Source organism: Ananas comosus, linkage group 17 (assembly GCF_001540865.1).
Source record: "Ananas comosus cultivar F153 linkage group 17, ASM154086v1, whole genome shotgun sequence".
NCBI classification, from domain to species: domain Eukaryota; kingdom Viridiplantae; phylum Streptophyta; class Magnoliopsida; order Poales; family Bromeliaceae; genus Ananas; species Ananas comosus.
The window spans coordinates 4,558,483-4,579,129 of NC_033637.1; the positions used below are offsets into that span (position 1 = coordinate 4,558,483).

At 36.4% G+C, this 20,647-nt stretch overlaps 3 protein-coding genes across 8 annotated transcripts; 1 reads left to right on the plus strand and 2 right to left on the minus strand.

The window, feature by feature from the left end:
- Window positions 244–3,545, minus strand: LOC109723125 (ACT domain-containing protein ACR4-like). Its single transcript, XM_020251346.1, has 7 exons — window positions 3,002–3,545; window positions 2,814–2,859; window positions 2,568–2,682; window positions 2,222–2,289; window positions 1,204–1,806; window positions 1,005–1,109; window positions 244–736 (listed from the first exon to the last, which is right to left on the minus strand). Exons 1-7 carry the CDS (start codon window positions 3,070–3,072, stop codon window positions 392–394), a joined length of 1,353 nt encoding a protein of 450 aa, XP_020106935.1. The 5' UTR covers window positions 3,073–3,545; the 3' UTR covers window positions 244–391.
- On the plus strand, window positions 6,036–9,791 carry LOC109723126 (putative F-box protein At1g19160). Of its 4 annotated transcripts, none has more exons than XM_020251350.1 (3): window positions 6,036–6,321; window positions 8,182–8,739; window positions 9,223–9,791. In XM_020251350.1, the coding sequence occupies exons 2-3, from the start codon at window positions 8,221–8,223 to the stop codon at window positions 9,511–9,513; spliced, it is 810 nt and encodes a 269-aa protein (XP_020106939.1). In that variant the 5' UTR covers window positions 6,036–6,321; window positions 8,182–8,220; the 3' UTR covers window positions 9,514–9,791. The 4 variants fall into 4 exon arrangements, with proteins under 4 accessions (XP_020106939.1, XP_020106938.1, XP_020106936.1 ...); XM_020251349.1 differs by having other exon boundaries at window positions 6,037–6,321; window positions 8,182–8,955; XM_020251348.1 differs by having other exon boundaries at window positions 6,038–6,321; window positions 8,182–8,955; window positions 9,055–9,791.
- LOC109723128 (ACT domain-containing protein ACR4-like) lies at window positions 6,328–16,625 on the minus strand. 3 transcript variants are annotated; one of them, XM_020251353.1, is made up of 5 exons: window positions 16,154–16,625; window positions 15,970–16,015; window positions 15,724–15,838; window positions 15,366–15,433; window positions 6,328–6,514 (listed from the first exon to the last, which is right to left on the minus strand). In XM_020251353.1, the coding sequence occupies exons 1-5, from the start codon at window positions 16,222–16,224 to the stop codon at window positions 6,497–6,499; spliced, it is 318 nt and encodes a 105-aa protein (XP_020106942.1). In that variant the 5' UTR covers window positions 16,225–16,625; the 3' UTR covers window positions 6,328–6,496. The 3 variants fall into 3 exon arrangements, with proteins under 3 accessions (XP_020106942.1, XP_020106941.1, XP_020106940.1); XM_020251352.1 differs by lacking the exon at window positions 6,328–6,514 and adding an exon at window positions 11,795–11,907; XM_020251351.1 differs by lacking the exon at window positions 6,328–6,514 and adding an exon at window positions 11,916–12,495.

The window sequence follows — 20,647 nt, forward strand, 5'->3', positions numbered from 1 at the left end:
TTTTTCTCTTCATTTAGATGACATGTAATCAAGGGTTCCTCACTGAAATAACATGTAACATTCGAGAACCTTAAAGCGTAAATATGTTGTCAAATTTGAGGGTTTTTAGTTGCAAAAATTCTCAATTCCATACAATCAACTCGGAAGGATGATTACCGCTTCCTTGCCGGTAGATTAGTATATCTCAATTTGAGAAAGAGAGAGAATAGTTAACAAAGTCAAACAAAAGGTTTATGCAATAAAAACACTTGAATTCCTGATCTTTGCATTCATGTGAAAAGTAGGTCATTACAGTCCAATCTTTAGATCAAGAACTCATTCAAAGATCAACAAGAAGTTGATGGGAGCTTCTCCGACAAGCTCTCAAGCAAACATATTCACACTCCTTATCTTAAGAGCAGGATCTGATCAAACCCAAGTTATAAAGCAATTTCTCCGATCTCGATCTGAAGAGACTACCAATAGAAAATCTACCACCGTCATTTGCTGATGAATTCGCATACATCTCATCCTTCACAAGAAGAACCGTCTGCCCTATCTCGTTCCTTACAGCCTCGATCGTTTGGCTCTGCACTTGATTCCCCGAAGAGTCCACGACGTAGAACACGTTCACGGCTTGCAATCCCTGCGTCGACACCTCGGCCTGCGAGACTGATAATCCATTTTCCCTAAATATCCGGGTCACGTCGGCGAGAAGGCCCGCTCTATCTTCACAGCAAAGCTCAAGCCTCACACCCTGAACCGACCATCATTATGTACATTGAGCTAAACATTGCTCATTATGCATGAGAAAGAGAACTTCCAACTAACTACAGGTTTCTTATATACATATCCAACTAGGCAAAAGAGTAATGTGTACATATGTAAGAAATTAAATTAACCCTTAAATGGGAAAGTTAATAGGGCATATATGAAAATTCAGATTGTGCAAATATATATTGCTTGAACTGATAATTCTGCAGGAGTATTAGCGTAATATCTCCGATTATTAAGTTAGCGCAAACCTCTGTATTTCTTCTTCTGATTGCTGCCTCAAGGCAAAGTATTAGCCTTTGCCTCTCTTCTTCTGAGGTGATAGGGGATCCATCAATGTGCCTAATGTAATATTCCTACATAATAAAAGAGATGTGAAACATTTAAAGATTTAATACAAGTTTATTCACTTGAAAATATTTAACATCGAGAAGAAATTTGTAATAAAACCTGATAAGCTTCTGGCCCTTCAGCAATGACAGTTCCGTGGAAGACGACATACTGCATATCGGTTAAAGTACACACAGCATCAAAGAGCAGCTTAGGCCGGTCATTACACCGCACATTCACTACCGTGTACCCTTTATCGGCACAATTCTCCACTGTCACGATCGTCTTGCTCCGATCGATGGCTCCCTCATCGCTGTTACTTTCATCTCTGTCGTAGTCACGGTCGGCGTACATGATTTGGTGTAGCCTCCTTTCTGTATGAGTGGAATCAAAGGATATAGAGGTTTTGGCGCTATGCTTATCTCGATTTCCTCTAAGCACATAGCGAAGCAGGCGTTTGATCTTCGAAAGGCGCTCGGGGTCATGGATTGGTAACAAGGTTGATTCGTCGGTTATGTAGACTAGCGCCGCCATTCGGAGGTTATGGGTCCATACTTCGGATGTGACCACATTGCATTTAAGGTCTGCAAGGACGGCAAAGATCTCAGAGAGGAGCCCGGGCCGGTCATGACCTATCAATTCAATCGTCGTGTGGTCTGAAGAGGCTTGGACTCCGACCGATCTTTTCAATGGTCGGAAGCTGAACGATTGCGATTCCAATGACTGCAAGATGAGAAAGTTGTTATTTAGGTAAGTACTTATCCTTGATGTTATTGAATCAAATTTGTGAATATGAAATGCTTGTATGGAATAAAAAAAATATATTATTGTTCTTTCCTCCAGCAAAAGCATTTTTTTTCTTGTATTATTATTCTTTGTTTTGGTTAGTCCCATGCTCCACAGTATGGGAGGCTGCAACTACCATACACTTTTGTCTTGAACAAGAAACCAACAAAATGTTGATAGCTTTTCACTGTTTGAAGGATTTTAGTAGCCTGAAGAATTGCAAACTACAACAAAAATAATGTCTTTACATATTAAACTCTTCTACAAACCAAATCTCTTCAAAAGGAAAACAAGAAAAACAAATAAAGGGAACTACTTGAACATAGCAAGATATAAATTATTGGACTTTTACCTGTTGAATTCGATCGATAACTTCATTGTTGTAGAGCTTATTCCCATCTTGATCAACAACATGGAACACTGCAAAGTGAACAGCTAAAATAAATCAACAAAAGCTTAAGAGAGAGAGAGAGAGAGAGAGAGAGAGTACAAATGAGGAAAAAAGAGAAAGCTTCAAAAGGTAGCAAAGTGCTATAATTTATAAATCATATGATACCATATAATTTATAAAATCTAAAAAATGGGTACCATTTTAAGGGCATATTATTATTAAACAAAAAAAAAACTATAATAAAAATCACTAAAGAGAGAAGTGCTATACTTTGGACTACAGGATAATAAGCTATAAAGAGGATTACCATCCATGAACCAGTCTCCATCAGAAGTAATGTATGCTCTGCTCACAGTGAGGTTAAGATCAATCAGGGCCTGCACAACCTCCAACAAGCTCCCATTTTTATTAGCACTATCCACCTAATAACAAAACCACAACCAACAAAAACAAAAAAAAAAAACAGAAGAAAATTTATAACTCCGCACCCACAAATAACCACTACACTTACATAAAATTTTAAAAAAGACCTTCTTTTAACCACATAACGAACCTTCACTAGAGTAGCTCTCCTGCTGGAATTGTTATCCACAGTGACCCTAAAACAACGAACAAAACACTACGCATTGCATCAAACTCCTCAATTCTCAACAATCCCGTAAGCTAGGAATTTCCACAAACAGTTGACGACCCACTCCAATTCGACCATAGAGAAAGCAAAAACAAGCATAAAGGTCTCACCTTGGCGGGTTCATGCCGATCACAAGCTTCTCATACTCGTCATCAATGTCCGCTAAAGGCCCACAATCCATACCCAACACAACAACTGAAGAAGAAGAAGAAGAAGAAGAAGAAGAAGAAGAAGAAGAAGAAGAAGAAGATAAAGAATAGAGAGAGAATGTGAAGTAACAGAGATACTCTTTCTCTCTCTCTACTTTGCTTCCCCTGTGCTACCTCTGTTTCTGCTCATTCTCTCTCTAAAGGGATGTGGAATTATTAGTAGTTTTATACTAAATTTTGTGCGTACGTGGTGTGGTTTGTGAGTAGTGGCTCTTCGATTCGGCGAAGGGGAAAGAGAGAGGAGAGAGAGAGGTTTATCAGAGAGAAAGAGAGAGGAGAGAGAAAGGGAGTGTGTATTGTGTATAAAAGGAGACTGGATACACCATGCCTTAACCGTATCCTTGCGATGTTTGCTTCTATGTTTCCTAAAGGGAATCAACATTGCTAAAGGGAGGCAAAACTGTACCCAAAAGAGTCCAACAATAGAAAGATATAGTAAGTTGTATGTGCTACGTACCTTTATATTTTTCCGGTATTTTTTTTTTTTTTTTTTTTTTTTTGGCGTCGTAGGACAAATAATTTACAGTTTAGAAAAATATTCATATAAAACTTATTAAATTAACATAGACAATCACATTCTATAAAAAATTAGAAAAAAAAACTATATTTATATTTTAAATAAAATAAATTTAAAAAAATTAATTTTTTGCACAAAGCTTGTATTGTCTAAAAAATTTTATTAGTATGAGTTTATTTATAAGTATTTTTATTTACCTATATACATATATTATTTATTTATTTAGCTATTTATTTATTTATTATTATTATTAATTTGTGGGTGATCCTATCCCTCACCAACTGCTGCAGTTGGAACTACGACCAATTTGGATGTAGTTCCAACTGCAGGATTTGGGCCTTCTTGTGCAGTTGGAACTGCAGCAGTTGAACTCAACTACACTAAACCAAACAATTGTGGCTGCACGCATTTGCAACTGTACTGCAGTTACAAATGCGTACAACCAAACAGCCCCTAGTTGGAGAATATTTTGGAGAGGGTGATGGGAGGCCTGGCTCTCAAAGCACCAATGCTTTGGGAGTTGGGGTTTCGCCGAAGGAACGTAAAACGGGCTGTCCCAGCCCGGCACGGTTTTGGATCGGGCTACAGCACTGCACGGGTGCTGTCGCACCTGTGACGGCCTAGCTCGATTGAAACTTTAGGGTTGTGCAGGGCCAGTCTCTTTGGGCCCAATAGTTTGATAGGTCCCGACTTGTAACAGGGTTGGGCCAGGCCGAGGGCTTGGACTGAGTTAGTCGGGCCACCACGGCCCAGACCCTAAGGCCCAGGGCATCTTGCCCTGGGCCTAGGGGTCCGAGCTCCTTGGTAGAAGGGCTTGGCCTGGCAAATCTAGGGAGGAGTGGTTTTTGGTCCAATGGATCGAACAAGTTTGGTCCCCTAGATCAAACACTCAACTTTTTTAAAAAAAAAAATTTACATATTTTTTTGTAAAAATTAAATTTTGTTATAATTATTTTATATATGTTTAATTTTTTTAATCAAAATAATAATTTAAATAAAAATAATTTATTATTTTTATTTTTTAAATTTTACATATTTTTTAAAAAATAAAAAAATAAAATTTAAGGGGCCGCTTGCTCGGAGCACGGCTAGCCCGGCACTGTCCGTGTCTTTTTGGCCAGAGGGTAGTGCTGAGTCGGAGAGTTGTTAGCTCTGGCCCCGCACGATCCGATCCGAATTTAAAACCGGACTCAGTTGGGTCAACCTCTAGCCTGTTTTGGCCCGACTAATATGGGCCGTGCCGGACCGGTACGGCACATATTACACACCCCTAGGTGTCCTTAATTCTCAAGGGCCAGATGATGCCTCCCCTTGGGCCTGTCTCGTGTCGGGCCAACGGGCCATCAGGAGGAGGCCCAGCATGGCCCAATGTATCAAGCCGGGCTGTGCTGTGCTGACACGAGTGTTATAGGACTCATGCAGTGCCTGCCCCAGCCTAAGCTCCTTCGAGGCCGGGCGGCCCACGGGCTGCACGACCTGTTTTACATCCTTTGCTTGTAATGAATGGCTTATTTTTCTTTATGATATTACAGGTTTCGGATTTGGGTCGAGTATAGTCAAAATTTATATCCGGAACTATATCCATCTGGTTTTTATTTTTTAATATCTACATCCGAAATCATATCCGTTTAGCCTCAAATAAATTTGTTATGTTCTTTTTGGGGTTCGGATAAAATTTTCGGTATCCGTAACTAAATTTAAAATCTAAGCAAATTTACCGCCCATAGGAGCCACGTAAGATTTTTATTTTTTTTATTTCCGAAACATGGATAATCATTCACCCATTTTAAAGGCAGTGAATCGTTCAATTCACCGTCTTTTTCATAATTTTATTTTTTCACGTAGAGTATTATATATGGAAAAGAGAAAAAAGTGAGATTATTAGAATTATACGTAGATTATATGAAAAATAAAACAAGTAGGGTTGTTAAGATTGTACTTGGATTATTATAATTTTTGTTTGATTGTATGAATATATTATTAGAATTTTTTTTGATTGTTAGGATCGTATGAATAGATTATTAGGATTTTCAAGCAGTTAAAATTATATATGATGTTTGATTATTAAGATTGTATGAATAGATTATTAGAATTTTTTTTAATTGTTAGAATCGAATAGTTTAATAATATTTTCAGGTTATTAATATCACATATGATTTATTGGAATATTTATGTAGTCGTTAAGATTAAAGATGAGATATGGAAAGAAATAGTAAATGGGCAAAATCCTTTATTACGGCAGGGAATCTTTTACCGACTTTAAAAAAAATTATAACGTGGCTTTTAAATGGCAAAAAAAGAGATTAGTTTGCCAAAAAAAAATCACAGGACTATTTACATGATTAGAAAAGTTTATAAGGTCATTTCGTAAAAAAGTCCAATAATAATGTAATTAACCCTTATCTAAAGTTCGAAACCCTACTGCGTGGAATAAAAATTCGTCCGACCTATCGCCCTCCCCTAGTCCCCTTTCCCCTCCAAGCCCTTTCAACATCAATTTTTATCTCTCTCTCTTCATCTCTCTCGGGCGCGCGCGCACGAAACCTTTACCCACTGCCAATCTCGGCCGATTGCTGGCCGCCGTTGCCGCCTTAACCGCCTCTCTGCCGCCGGCACATCCTACCGGTTTCGACCGCCGCCGTCTCCTCCGTTCCCGTTCCTCCCTCCCTTCCTATATCTCGGACTCGGACTCTACACCTCGTCGGTATCGCACACAGCTCTCTCTTGCTTATTCTTCTTTTAATTTTGACAGTAAATTGCATCGTATTACTTGCTTTTCCCAGTTCTGTTTCTTCGCACCCTTTTTTATATGCTCTGACAGTAACAGCCTAACAGGTCCTGAGTTCGAATCTCGTACTACTCCTGGTCTTGGTCTTACTTCACCGCATGTTTTGGGCCTATCAAAAATACAATTTTCCAACAGCTAATCACTTGTTTAGAGAAAAATGATTATTTTACATTCTTTTTTATACGAATTTTTTTTTTAAAATTAATAGTCTTAGAAAATACTATAACTTCAAAATAGTCTCTAAAAAAAATTATTTACAAACCTTGGTTTATACGGTAAATGATTTATCGCTTTTTAAATGTGTGGTAAATCATTCACCGCTCTCTTCAAGGAATTAAAACTGTTTTTAGCGTTTAGTATTATGCACCGTTTGAAGTTTAGATGTAGGAAATATATAAATTAGGGTAAATAGAAAGCAGTGAATTATTCCGGCATCCATATAGGGCTTAAAAACATTTTTAATTTTTTTTTTCTTCTCTGCTACTACGGAATCTTAGCGGAAACGCACGCCGGAGAAGCACGTTTTTGCTTGTTTTTAGCCACAAAAGCAGATTTTTCTCCAATACTATCAAATTGTTCAGGCCTTCGAAAGCATAAAAGTGGATGCTCTTAGCCATCGCAATAGCAAACAAGCCGGACCTTAGTCAAGTTTAAGTTTGTACTTTGGACTTTCATATTCATCATCTGAGATCTCAAGATGATTTAATTTATCCCGTAATAGGTTATAACTCTTCACCATGAGTAATTCAATAACCTTGCATTCATCTCATAATTTTACAGATTGATATTTAAATGTAAAGAAGGTATGTTGCATAAATGATACTATTGAAACGTGAGATTTGTGAGACCCGTGGTGTCTTAATATAGCTAGCGATGCATCATAGGCAATACTTTTTCTTCAATACAAGTCGGGCACTATAGTGAAATAAATTGCAGAGCTTTCTGGGATTTCAAATGTCGAACTTGAATCTTCTAAGGACCAAAGTAAAACTATTTGAAAAATCACAAACTAATAGTGCAATTCATGCAAATTTTTAGAAAACGTTGCTGTTCCTTTTGCATTGTAGGTAAGATCTCGACAGATCTGATTTGTAATAGGTGCTTCAATTGACACACAATCTGATTTATGTGGCTTTTGCTTATTAGTTCCGTGCCTAAGAAGTTTGGAGGAAAAGAATAGAGAAGGCTTTTGGAATAAAAAATAATAATTTTCTTTTTATGGATTGACTTGGTGTTTCGATTTTTATGAGTAACTTTAAAACTTTATTAGCCTCTCTTGTGTGTTTTTTTTTTTACTTTGCCACTCAGTGATTTGAAAATTTTGACTCTTCTACTTTATGATTTTGTTCTTATTTTATTGTATGAGACCACCATCAAGTATGTCAGCAGAGCTTTTTATTTTAAAAACTAGAACAAGAACTTTTTCCAGAAGTTAAGTTTTGACTGGGTAGTTAATTTCTCACACTTGCAGAAGCCATGCTCAAATTACTGAACTTCACATAGCACAATAATACTTTAAGCTCTTAGGAGAAAGAAAAAGAGCTCAGCATTAAATGTTTTTTATGATAAATTTTTGATCCACCTAATTTGAATTTAACTGATTCAATTTACTGCAGAAAACAAAATAATATCTTGTTATTAACTAGATATTGCTTTAGGTATCAAGGTAACATGTCAAGATGTTTTGTAATTATAATAATTATTATTTTCTACCATTCTTCATCATATGAGCTTTTATTTTTCTCAGTTTGAAACTTTTTATCGTATAATTAACAGAGAGAATATCGCACCCTAGTTGGAGTTGATCGTTTACTGATGGATCTACATCAAGTGAGGAAGTTGGAGCCAACTTGTAAACTGGTATCTAAGGTTAAGGAACCTTCACTTGGAATCCTTGAAGAAATACTTTCGAGGCTGCCAACGAAATCTGTGCTTAGGCTTAGCTGCGTATCAAAGTTGTGGCACAGTATTGTAAGTGACCCACACTTTTGCAACCTTCATGCAACGCGAGCGCTCGTTCGTGATAACCACCGCAGCATGTTACTAATCGAGGGTCCAGTAATTGAAAACAATAGTGGAACTCGCATTAAAACTCTGTTTACAGGTAGTGAAGCTAACCTACATGGCAGCGCAATTTGTCATATTGTCAAATGTAATACCTATTTTTACAATGGCACGTGTAATGGCTTGCTTATCTTTAGATGCGACGTCGCTCCGGAGCCCATCATCTTGTGCAATCCGGTAACTCGGGAATATCTATATTTGTCAGCTGGAGCCCCTCCTTTTCATGATCTTGAGAGCTATTTTGGGCTGGGTTTCGACCCTCTAAGAAAGGTGTACAAAGTTTTCCGTTTTTCTCTTTCTCGTCATTCCAGGAAAAAAGATATATGCGAAGTGTACACTTTAGGTAGCCATGGATCATGGAGGAGAGTTTGTAGTGATGTTGAGCATTTTATATTTGGCCCTGGACTATATATTGGTGGAAAGATTTTTTGGACAACAATTTCTTATCGCCATCCCTATTATATGAAGATCATGTCAGCCGATGTGGTGAGTGAAGAGATTAGAATTTTAAAGCCTCCAGTCACTGCTTCATTTCTACGCATAGATGCATTGAATCAAATCCGCACCTTCGACTTTGAAGGACAGCTTGCTATGATGGCTGGAAAAATTTCAAACGAGCTGGCAGAACTGTGGGTGCTGAAAGACTACGAGCACAACCAATGGGAGCATCTATACACATACAAACTGCCATTTTCCGCGAACTTTCGCAAAACAAGTGTATGCGTTAACAATAAGTTCTTATTTGTTTTGCAGCCTGGTTATAAATTGGCGATCTATGATACTCGAAAGTCGTCATTCGAAAATAACTCAGCACCACAATCCTGCTATTGTGTACTGCCTGATGTTCCAAAACATTGGCGGATTTATGGAGACTACAAGCCGAGCCTGGTCTCTCTGAAGAGCTTTTGTGGAACCAGGGGCATCTTAGCAGCTACGACGGATCCTATCCTGCAAGGCGACCATGGCGAAGAGGAGAAATCAAAAACAGCTTTCCTGAGGGAGCTTCACTATATCCTTCGAGAAACCATGTCCCAAGATGATTAGAGGCTTGCGAAGAAGCTGCTTGTGAAGAAACACTCTCTAACTTATTAATTAGACTTATGACTCAGTTTTGGTTCTCATGATGCATCTGCGATGCATTGATCAATCCTGGCAGAAAACTAACTATAAGACTAAACTAGTTTAAATTTGGTTCATGATAGTGTTCTGTTTTTTTTACTCCTTGGAATGCTTTGATTCTACTTTATTTTTGTTTTACTGTTTATTTGAGTCTGCGACATTTACCATAACAAATTGAGCCTTCGATATTTATTTTGTTTTCTCGGCATTAATCTCAGCGGAAATATCGTTTATTTTTCTTGGATTGCTTTAACTATAATATGTTTATTCTTTTTATGATATACTGCATCTCAATTCAGCTTTGTGTTGGTCTTCAATCATTTTTTTGTGGATGTATTATTTTGTAGAATAGTACTATGTAACGGTGTTTTCCTTTTTTATCCCGTTGTTCATGCTTTCCTCTTTACATTGTCATTTCCTTGACAATTAACTATGTCACCTATGTAAGTTCGTGAAATGCGGCAGAATTTTGCAAGTAGAATACTTCTCTCCGCGTAAGTTTGTGAAATACCATATAATTTGTTTATAAGTAATGACTGTGCAAGAGCAAAAGACGCTATCAAGAAAATTGCATGAATAATTTTTTTTCCTCCTTTCTCAAGCAGTCATGAATACTTGTGATAATTGGTGTTTTCCTATTAGTTCATGTCACAAGATATACATCACATTTTCATTGTTGTCTTTGAGTTAAAAGAAAATAGTTAGTCCCAGTAGATTCATAACACGTCGTATAATATTCTGGATATGCTTGGTCATTGGATGCCGCATCACATGTCAAAGTAATAGAACAGTAGATTACTGGAAGATTAATTGGCTACAGTGCAGCAAGGACATTCTCATTTGATTTATATATCATAATACATACATATAAGAAAGCTTAACAAAATGATAGGGTCCGGCTACTATATATACAGGGTCCGTGCTTCCATAAGCATCGAAAACAAAGTGGAAGCACGGAGGGCTCCGTGCTTCCATAAGCATACCAGCCCACTCTTATATATATAGGGTCCGGCTACTATACTATTATGAGTACGATCGTCCTCGTACTCATAAGTTGTTTTCGATGATAGAGCTTCCGAATCGACGATCCACACCGTTAAACGTTATTTACAACATTTTAAACTTCTAGAAATCAAATTTTATAATTTTTCGACATCATTTACCTTACAATCAAGAGCTCACAAATTTGACAATTTTTAACGGCCGGTATAGAATATTTGCTAGTTTAACCGTGTAAACGAATCGAAATTTGTTGAATTTTTGATAGAAAATTCTATTCACTACATAGATAAAGATCAATAACTCCGATCTTGAATTGAAGGATCCGATCATCCTTTTTTAGGACATCGTTCGATTTTGACCGTTCATTTTATGCTCACTTGATGGACTTTATTATGATTTCGAAAATTTACAAAATTTATTTTCTAAAAGTTTCAAATATTCTAAATCATATTTAACGGAGTGGATCGTCGATTCGGAAGCTCCGTTATTGAAAACAACTTATGAGTACGAGGGCTCCAATACTCATAATAGTATAGTAGTCACAGCTTTTATATATATATATTATAATAATAATAATAATAATATACTATAATAATACCTTCCTGCCGTATCGTGCGGGCCCTTAACTAGTTTATTCTTTAATTGGCAAAGATCATGCTCACCAACTTTTTTTTTTTTTCCCAACCAAGTATTCTCACCCAATTAGTTTTCATTAAATTTTAGGGGTACTCAAACTAGTTTGCTATTTAATATATTTGGCAAATATCATGCTCACCTGATTTTTCCAACTATGTGCATCTCATCTAATTGGTTGGATTAAAAATTAATGGTACTTAATTACGCAAGTGTATCTAAGTGTTTGGCTAAGAACTTGATGGTCTGTATCTGAGGTCCCAAGTTCAAAGCATAATTACTTCACGTTTCTAGTGAGTTTATTTGCGGGTGACAATCTAGCTAGTCCTCAAATTTTAATTTGTTGTAATTTCTAATTCAAACTTTTTAAAATATTACAATCAGGTCTCACAGTTTAACTAGTTAAACTAAATATTGAAGCATCGCCAATGTAAAAATGATATAGCATTTTATTATTGATGAATTGCTAATAACAATACTATTATATCGCTTCAACATTAGCGATATATCAATACTTAATCAACTAAATTAGTTATAGAACTTGATTATAATAATTCTAAAAGTTCGAGCCAAAAATTACAATAAATTAAATTTTTAGAACCAAAGCGACAACCAAATATGTAATGAATGAAGCGGATAGTAATGCCTCACCTCCCCCTCTACAAGGCCTGTGATGCCGCACCCCTGTACTTTAGTTCATTTTTTCCATTAATGAAACTAATAGTGTGTGATTTTGTTCTTACAAAAATTTTAAAAGAGAATCGAATATGCAATTTATCCAGCAACTTACACTGCGCGCCAACTAAAGCTGACTAAATGCAGATACGAAAATGACAAAACATCTTAGTCAATGTAAGAATTAATGTTGAATCGATGAAAGCCTTTTTGACTTGCAATGGTTTTTTCCATTTTGACCCTTATCTTAAGAATATCTTGTATCATAAATGACCACACACTCTTATGCACTCATTACTCACATCTTAGCTATGTGCTTTTTATATCTCTTCTCTGACTTTTGACATGTCTATACCATCAAAATCTCTTATCATTGCCAAAGAATGTTTTGCAAACGACTTTCACATTGTGTTGCACTCACACTTTTGGTAGCAAGTTGTGTTCGCATTTGGTTAGATTGGTAGTCAAAGATTTAATAGAGATTTAAATCCAACTTTACCAAGTTGTTAACAAACATGCTATATCTAAAATAGTGACTGTATACATTTCATATGCAGAATGTGACGAGTCTACATGAACATCCAAAAGAGTTACCGACTGCAAGTGGCAAAGAGTTTGGTAGTTAGTATCCGTAAGTCCCAAGTTAGAATCTTAGTTGATTCACATTTTCAACTAAGTTTATGTTTAATTGAAATAAACAAAACTGATAGCATGCTATCCATATCTTCCCCCCAAAAAAAAACATCCGAATGAGTTCAACAAGTTGGTGACCCAGGTGACTAGTATCGGAGAGTGAATATGAATAATGCGAACAAGGCGCTAATTTTATTATTTTTTCTATTAGTATCATACAATCATCTCATAATCAAGCTATTTTCTGGCCAAGAGACGGTAGACGGCGGGGAGATTGTCACATTAGTGCTTCTCTTGAATAAGATGTGCAAGATAGGTTAAAATTTTGACGTGCAAAGCTAGAATGCAGCTCTGGTTGTAAGAGTGAAGGCAAAGGTGGAAGCTTTAGTGACCCAACATAAACAAAAAAAACTGTTCCAAGATGGAGTGCTTTTGTTATCATAGTAAGGATACATAAAGCACAATTTCAAAATCTTCGAAATGATTTGAAGTAATCAAAACGATAACTAGAAAAATGATGCATCAACAACGACGTAAGCGAAAGATTTAGAAAAATGGATTCTGATATACTGCATGTTGCGACCAATAAGGCAAAAATTTCAAATGATGTATGGGTGCTCGATTCAACATGTTTCTCTCACATCTGCATGGATAAAGAGTGATTTGCCACCTATAACAAGAGCAGCTATTTAGCTACTAAACTATTAAGCTATGAAATCTTGTGGTGCGGTTGAGTGTGGTTATGGAGATCCACATGGTCAGAGATAGAGATGGATAAGAGAGATCCAGAAGTAGGATTCGCGTTGAATTTATTCTGTATGGAAGAGGAGTCGAATGCAATTTTTTTCTTCATTAGTGATACTAGTTTCAATTATATGTTACTATTTAGTTTTTTTTTTTTTTTTATTGTATCAGCTTTTAGCCTGGAAGATAGGTTTATAGTAAAAATTCAATAGNAGTAGGATTCGCGTTGAATTTATTCTGTATGGAAGAGGAGTCGAATGCAATTTTTTTCTTCATTAGTGATACTAGTTTCAATTATATGTTACTATTTATTTTTTTTTTTTTTGTGATTCTATCAGCTTTTAGCCTAGAAGATAGGTTTAAAGTAAAAATTCAATAGTACATTTCTATTACAAAATCCCAACAATTAATATCAAAACGGATATCAAATTTACAGCTTCTCAATAAATTGCACATTTGACACCAAAACAACGGAAACCCAGGTAGAAAAGGAAGAGGAAGAAGAAGAAGACAATTATCCTCCCTAACATCTACTTTTAGGATCAAAACCATTCAAAAGAACAAAAATTATGTAAATGACACAAATTTGAAACCAAAATGACCAAACAATGAATGCTACTGATATCAACCCTTTCTCTTTCAAAGTTATTGGTGCATTTATATACAAGAATACAATTTTGTAGTTGAAACATACCAAATTAATAATAAGAAACTATTGAAGAAGCAGTGTTACATATTAAAAGATCAACACGAATTTTTAACTAAATGTACGTAATATTTATACTAACTAAACTCAATGCATGTATCTGTATTATCAATAACGATTCCTACTCAGAGAGAAGAAGCAGCGAACACTCGCGAACCTTTTAATCAATTACAATAAATTGAGGTCACCATCGAAGATGATCATGCACTTAATTTTGGCACAACTAAGCTTACATGGAATAATGCATGCATGACAGTTGGAATGGAACATCACGTAGCAATAAAAATGCAGTTGCAAATATTCTGATACCTTCATTTATTAGCTTGTGGTTGAGTTTAAATGAAAGATAATTAATTAGCTAGACTTTAAAATTTTCATTTCTATTTTATGTAATAATTTTTTTCTTCTTCTCTACTAACCATTTTATTAAAATAGATACCCTTCCATGTTTTGGTTCATCATTTAAATCCTGAAGAAGCCTAAATCGTAAAAGAAGAAGCCTAAATTTTCATTTATTCCCTTTAGAAGCTTGCTTCACTTGAATTGAATGGCTCAAACTTAAAATAAGGGAATATATATCTACAAGAAACAACAATTTGAAAAGCATCTACGTAATTCTAAATTGGAAAGTATATATATATATATATATATGCGACACCCTTATATGGGCACACTAGAATAATAATTAGACTTAAACATTTTGGCCGGATAGTTCAGGAGCCAATGAATTATTATTGCTAATGGACTGAATCGTTAAAATACATATTTAGATAGGTTAATGGGTGTATGATCTATATGAAAACCAATCAAAATGCGTTGCCCCACGAAAGGTTTTAAGTTACGTGCAAATTAATGAGATCTACGTGCGATAAGAGAGAAATGCTAAATTTACCACTAATTAAGAAGGGATTGGAGGAAAGGGCCAACTGGGGTTTACTCAATCTCTTTTTGGTTAATATTTTACTTTCTTTTTTTTTTTGTTCTTGAGAGGGTTTTAATATTTTTTATTTTTCATTTTTTGAGAGAGAATGAAATATAGCAAGCTATTTGTTTCGTCCATTTTAAAAAATATATATTAATTCTGCTAGAAATGTAAAGCAACTAAACTTGGAACTATAAATTTTAAATACCACCCATTAAGTTCTTAATTAAACCAACTGCACAATTGATCCATAACCTTTACCTACTTTTTATTTTGGTCTCTAAGCTTTTTCTTTTGCCTATGCGGCCACTAATCTTAATAGTTTGTTTCAGTTAAGTTCAAGTAATCTAACACTGCATTAATTTTGACAAAATAAGTCACGATCTCTTCAAAAGGAAAACAAGAAAAACAAATAAAGGGAACTACTTGAACATAGCAAGATATAAATTATTGGACTTTTACCTGTTGAATTCGATCGATAACTTCATTGTTGTAGAGCTTATTCCCATCTTGATCAACAACATGGAACACTGCAAAGTGAACAGCTAAAATAAATCAACAAAAGCTTAAGAGAGAGAGAGAGAGAGAGAGAGAGAGAGAGAGAGAGAGTACAAATGAGGAAAAAAGAGAAAGCTTCAAAAGGTAGCAAAGTGCTATAATTTATAAATCATATGATACCATATAATTTATAAAATCTAAAAAATGGGTACCATTTTAAGGGCATATTATTATTAAACAAAAAAAAAACTATAATAAAAATCACTAAAGAGAGAAGTGCTATACTTTGGACTACAGGATAATAAGCTATAAAGAGGATTACCATCCATGAACCAGTCTCCATCAGAAGTAATGTATGCTCTGCTCACAGTGAGGTTAAGATCAATCAGGGCCTGCACAACCTCCAACAAGCTCCCATTTTTATTAGCACTATCCACCTAATAACAAAACCACAACCAACAAAAACAAAAAAAAAAAACAGAAGAAAATTTATAACTCCGCACCCACAAATAACCACTACACTTACATAAAATTTTAAAAAAGACCTTCTTTTAACCACATAACGAACCTTCACTAGAGTAGCTCTCCTGCTGGAATTGTTATCCACAGTGACCCTAAAACAACGAACAAAACACTACGCATTGCATCTCCCCAATTCTCAACAATCCCGTAAGCTAGGAATTTCCACAAACAGTTGACGACCCACTCCAATTCGACCATAGAGAAAGCAAAAACAAGCATAAAGGTCTCACCTTGGCGGGTTCATGCCGATCACAAGCTTCTCATACTCGTCATCAATGTCCGCTAAAGACCCACAGTCCATACCCAACACAACAACTGAAGAAGAAGAAGAAAATAAAGAATAGAGAGAGAATGTGAAGTAACAGAGATACTCTTTCTCTCTCTCTACTTTGCTTCCCCCGTGCTACCTCTGTTTCTGCTCATTCTCTCTCTAAAGGGATGTGGAATTAGTAGTAGTTTTATACTAAATTTTGTGCGTGTACGTGGTGTGGTTTGTGAGTAGTGGCTCTTCGATTCGGCGAAGGGGGAAATGAGAGGAGAGAGAGAGGTTTATCAGAGAGAAAGAGAGAGGAGAGAGAAAGGGAGTGTGTATTGTGTATAAAAGGAGAGTGGATACACCATGCCTTAACCGTATCCTCGCAATGTTTGCTTCTATGTTTCCTAGAGGGAATCAACATTGCTAAAGGGAGGCAAAACTGTACCCAAAAGACTCCAACAATAGAAAGACATAGTAAGTTGTATGCTGCTATGCGCAACCTTTATATTTTTTCTGTACTATTTATTCTTTTTGGCGGGACAAATATAATTTTCAGTTTAAAAAAATATTCATATATTTTACAGTATAATTTGCATTATTATTCTTTTCTTATTTTTTCACCTTTAAGGACCATATTGCAATATTAAAATAACCCAAGAATTATTTATACATTATATACCAAAAATAAAAAAGTAATGCTATTTATACACGGAATAGTATAATTATAAAACTTAATACACCTGCTTATTCTGTTAAAAACTTTTTGCTAAAATCTAAGAAAAATTTTAGGCCAATTTGCATAAAAAATCCAATTTTTTTGGGCTTTTGCAAAACCGGACCACATTTTTCGCTTTTGTAGATTCGGTCCGCTTTTTCAGCAAACTGATCAAAATACCCCTATTACTTTTTCTCTTTTCTCTTTCTCTCTCCTCTTCGTTTTTCTCGTTTTTTTTTCTCGCCGAAAAAAGTAGCGAAGGCAGAGGCGGAGGCAGAGGCGGAAACGGTCCACCTCGCCTCTCACCCTCATGCTCTCGCCCTCGCCCTTGCCCTCGCCCACGCACCCCCACCTTCCTCGCCTTTGACCCCGTCAAGGCCGCGCTGCGACTTTTTTTTTTTTTGCTTTTTTCTTTTCTTTTCTTCTCCGATTCTCCTCGAGCGTCTCCGACGACGACGTCTCTCTCGCCCTTCCCCGCCCTTCTCGTCTCTCCCTCTCCCTTTTTCTCTGCCGCCTCTGACGACGATGCATCTTCGTCGGCGCCGACACCGACACCGTGGAGGTCACTGCGGCTCTGCAGCCTTGGAGCGGGAGAGTTCTTAGCGGCGTCGTCACCGGCGCCGTGGCTGTTGGCAAAGAGGGTGACAAAAAAAAAATTATAGATGAAACAGAAAAAAAAAATAAAAAATTATATAAAAAAAGGATGAATATGAAATTGCATCGATATCTACAAAAAAAATTACAAGTTGCACTACTTAAGATGTAAACTGCAGTTTTAAGATAAAAATTACACTATTTGGGAGATATTTACACTGTTTCTCTTCTTATTGCACTCTTTCAGATGTAAACTGCATCCATTAAGATGAAAGTTACACTCTTTAAATGAAAGTTGCACTGTTTCTCCTCTTGTTGCACCATTTCTCCTTTCTTACACTATTTTTTATCTTAAACTGCACCCATTTAAGAGATATTTATACTGTTTCTTCTCTTGTTGCACTGTTTTTCCTTTTATTGCACTATTTCTCCTCTTGTTGTAGGTGAAGTTTTATTAGTTCTATCATTTAATTTTTTATTTTGATAATTCATAATAAGTTTTTTTTTTTTTATACAAGTAGGTAATTATATTTAAAGTTAAAAATTCTTTAGGTTGATGACATAGTCGACATGTCCAATTCAAGCACAATTTTTTCCAATATTTTTGATGCTCCTAAGGAAAAGCAGTTTCTAAGACGGCTAATAACAGACGGCACGCGAAAAGTTGTTGGTATTATGTTCGGACCTGTCAAGGAGCCGTCGCCGGAACCGTCACCGAAAAAATGAACCCAGAAAAGGTGCGTATCTCTTCCACTACTGTTACGATTTAGGGTTGACTAACATTCTAAAGAAGTCATCTAATAGTTAAGGGTTTCGGTTGACTAACATTCTATGAGATGGCGATATATGATCATTCAGCAAGATTGTCTCGTCAAAGTCAATAGAATTATGCCAAACAATTGAAGTATCACATTACCATTATTGTTAATTATATTGTTAATTATACTGTCGTTCGACGAGGAGCCGCTCCCCTCCACCCAGGAGGGGAGTTTATTTTGGCTGTCGTCATCATCAGTGCTAGGCAAGCCGCTGTAGATGCCGTCGTCGCCGTCGACATATACGTCGTCGAAGGAACCGGGTGAACCATTCCCTTTCATTCTTGACGGAGGAGGGAACTAGATAAAAAAACATAGGTTTATATATATGTTTAGCAATTGCGCCATGCTACTAGCTGCTGAGTTCTCCAATTTTGCATTTTAGCCCCTGCCTGTGTCATAGCTTACAGATTAGTACTAAATGTAGTAGCAGTATAAATATCAAACTCTTACCTGTAACGAAACAAGTTGAATATAATAGTCTCCCAATTACCATAGCATGTTAAGAATATATAAAATCAATGCTTCCCCTAGCATGTTATGGAATATTAGATTATTTCGTCAGTCTTTGGTTTGGCAAATTAAGCTGTGAAGTGGATTTGAGGACGGGCGTTTATTTGAGGCGCGGAGTGGGGAAGAAAAAAAACTGGGAGCATTGATGTTATATTTTCTTAACGTGAACCTTAAGGCTGTGTTTGGTACCGAGGACATCCCGGGACAACATGAGATATCCCCGAGTTGTAACCAAATGGTAGAAGAACAGGCTGGTGGGTTGTTCTGGATCAACCAGTTAAAAATTCTTCCTAGGGGAACTGAGAACAACTTTGTTCCTCTCTTTAATTTTTAAATAATTCTACTAGCGCAGATCATGTCTAACGAAGTGGATCGTTGAATCGGATATTCCATCATCGAAAATAATTTATAAGTACGGATGCCTTTGTGTTTTTGAAAGTGTACGGATGCCTTCGGATATTCCATCACAGAAATTTGTGTCAAATTTCTGTGGTTATTTTTTATTACAACTATTATATTTTTTATTCCTAACACAAATTATTATGTTTAGAGGATATAAAATAATATTTATAGTCTTTAATAACAAATTTTTAGGAATTCGCCGTCGCAGCAGGTCCGCCCATCGCTCCAGTGGCCGTGTACTCCGGCGGCGACGACCTCATATATGGGGACGTTGACGACGTATATGATGACAGCGGCAACGGCGCCGATAATGGCGACGACTATGACAGTCAAAACGACCTCCCGTCCTGGGTGTAGGGCAGTTTGTTTGGCTCCGACGACGGCGTCCGACAATTCTGGCTCCGACGACGGCGGCGAATTCCCAGCCTCGCACATCGAACTCACCGGCGGGAAAAGAGCAGCCTCATCTCGGTTCGGCCCAAAAATCCCCAAGAAAGCCAAGATCGGAGCCATCGAAAAACTGAACCCAGAAAAGGTAAGCAAGATTAGGGTTAGATTAAGGGTTTTTTCGCTTCTCAGTTTTCCTTTTTAACCGTTTAATTCGTACTACAGGAGAAATTTGTGGACGACACGACCGCCCCCGCCGAGCTGGAGAAATCGGAGGAGAAATCAGTGGACGACGCAGCCGCCCTCGCCCAGCTGGAGAAATCGGAGGAGAAATCAGTGGACGACGCAGCCGCCCCCGTCCAGTTGGAGAAATCGGAGATCGAAAAGGTGGACAAATCGGAGACGTGGTACTAGGCGAAGAGAGGGAGCTTGTATTACTGTTAGATGGGCATTAAATTTGAATCACCTAAATTTCACTGAGGAATATTGACTACTTTAGCTTTTATCTGCAAATAGAAGTTATCAATAGATGTAAGAAACAGAATCTTAGTGTTAGTTCCTAACTGTCTGGAGGTTTTACAGTGAATGATGATTTGAATTCGTATCGAAACCCGTCTTCGAACTAGCCCTTTTCTATAATGTGTACATTTCACCGTGATTCTTTGGATTTCGGATGAACTCTTGCTACGTCGTAGAAAAAATTAAAGAAAATATCAATTTGTGAAATTTTTTGTGGTTACTTTTTATTTGATTTCTAACACAAATTAATATGTTTAGAGGATATAAAATAAAATTTATAGTGTTTAATCACGTGTTACTTTGCATCTTAAATTCAAAGATCATTAGTAATTAATCTGCGCGTTGCACGACTTTCAATTTTTTATTTTGATAAATTATTTACAATTTTATATGATTTAGTATTCATTTTAAATTTTAATTTTTGACTAATTATTTCATTTCTATAAAATTTAATGTAAGTTTTTGAGAGATATATTTTTTACTATATTAATTAGTTTTTAAATTATAAAATAATTCATAATTA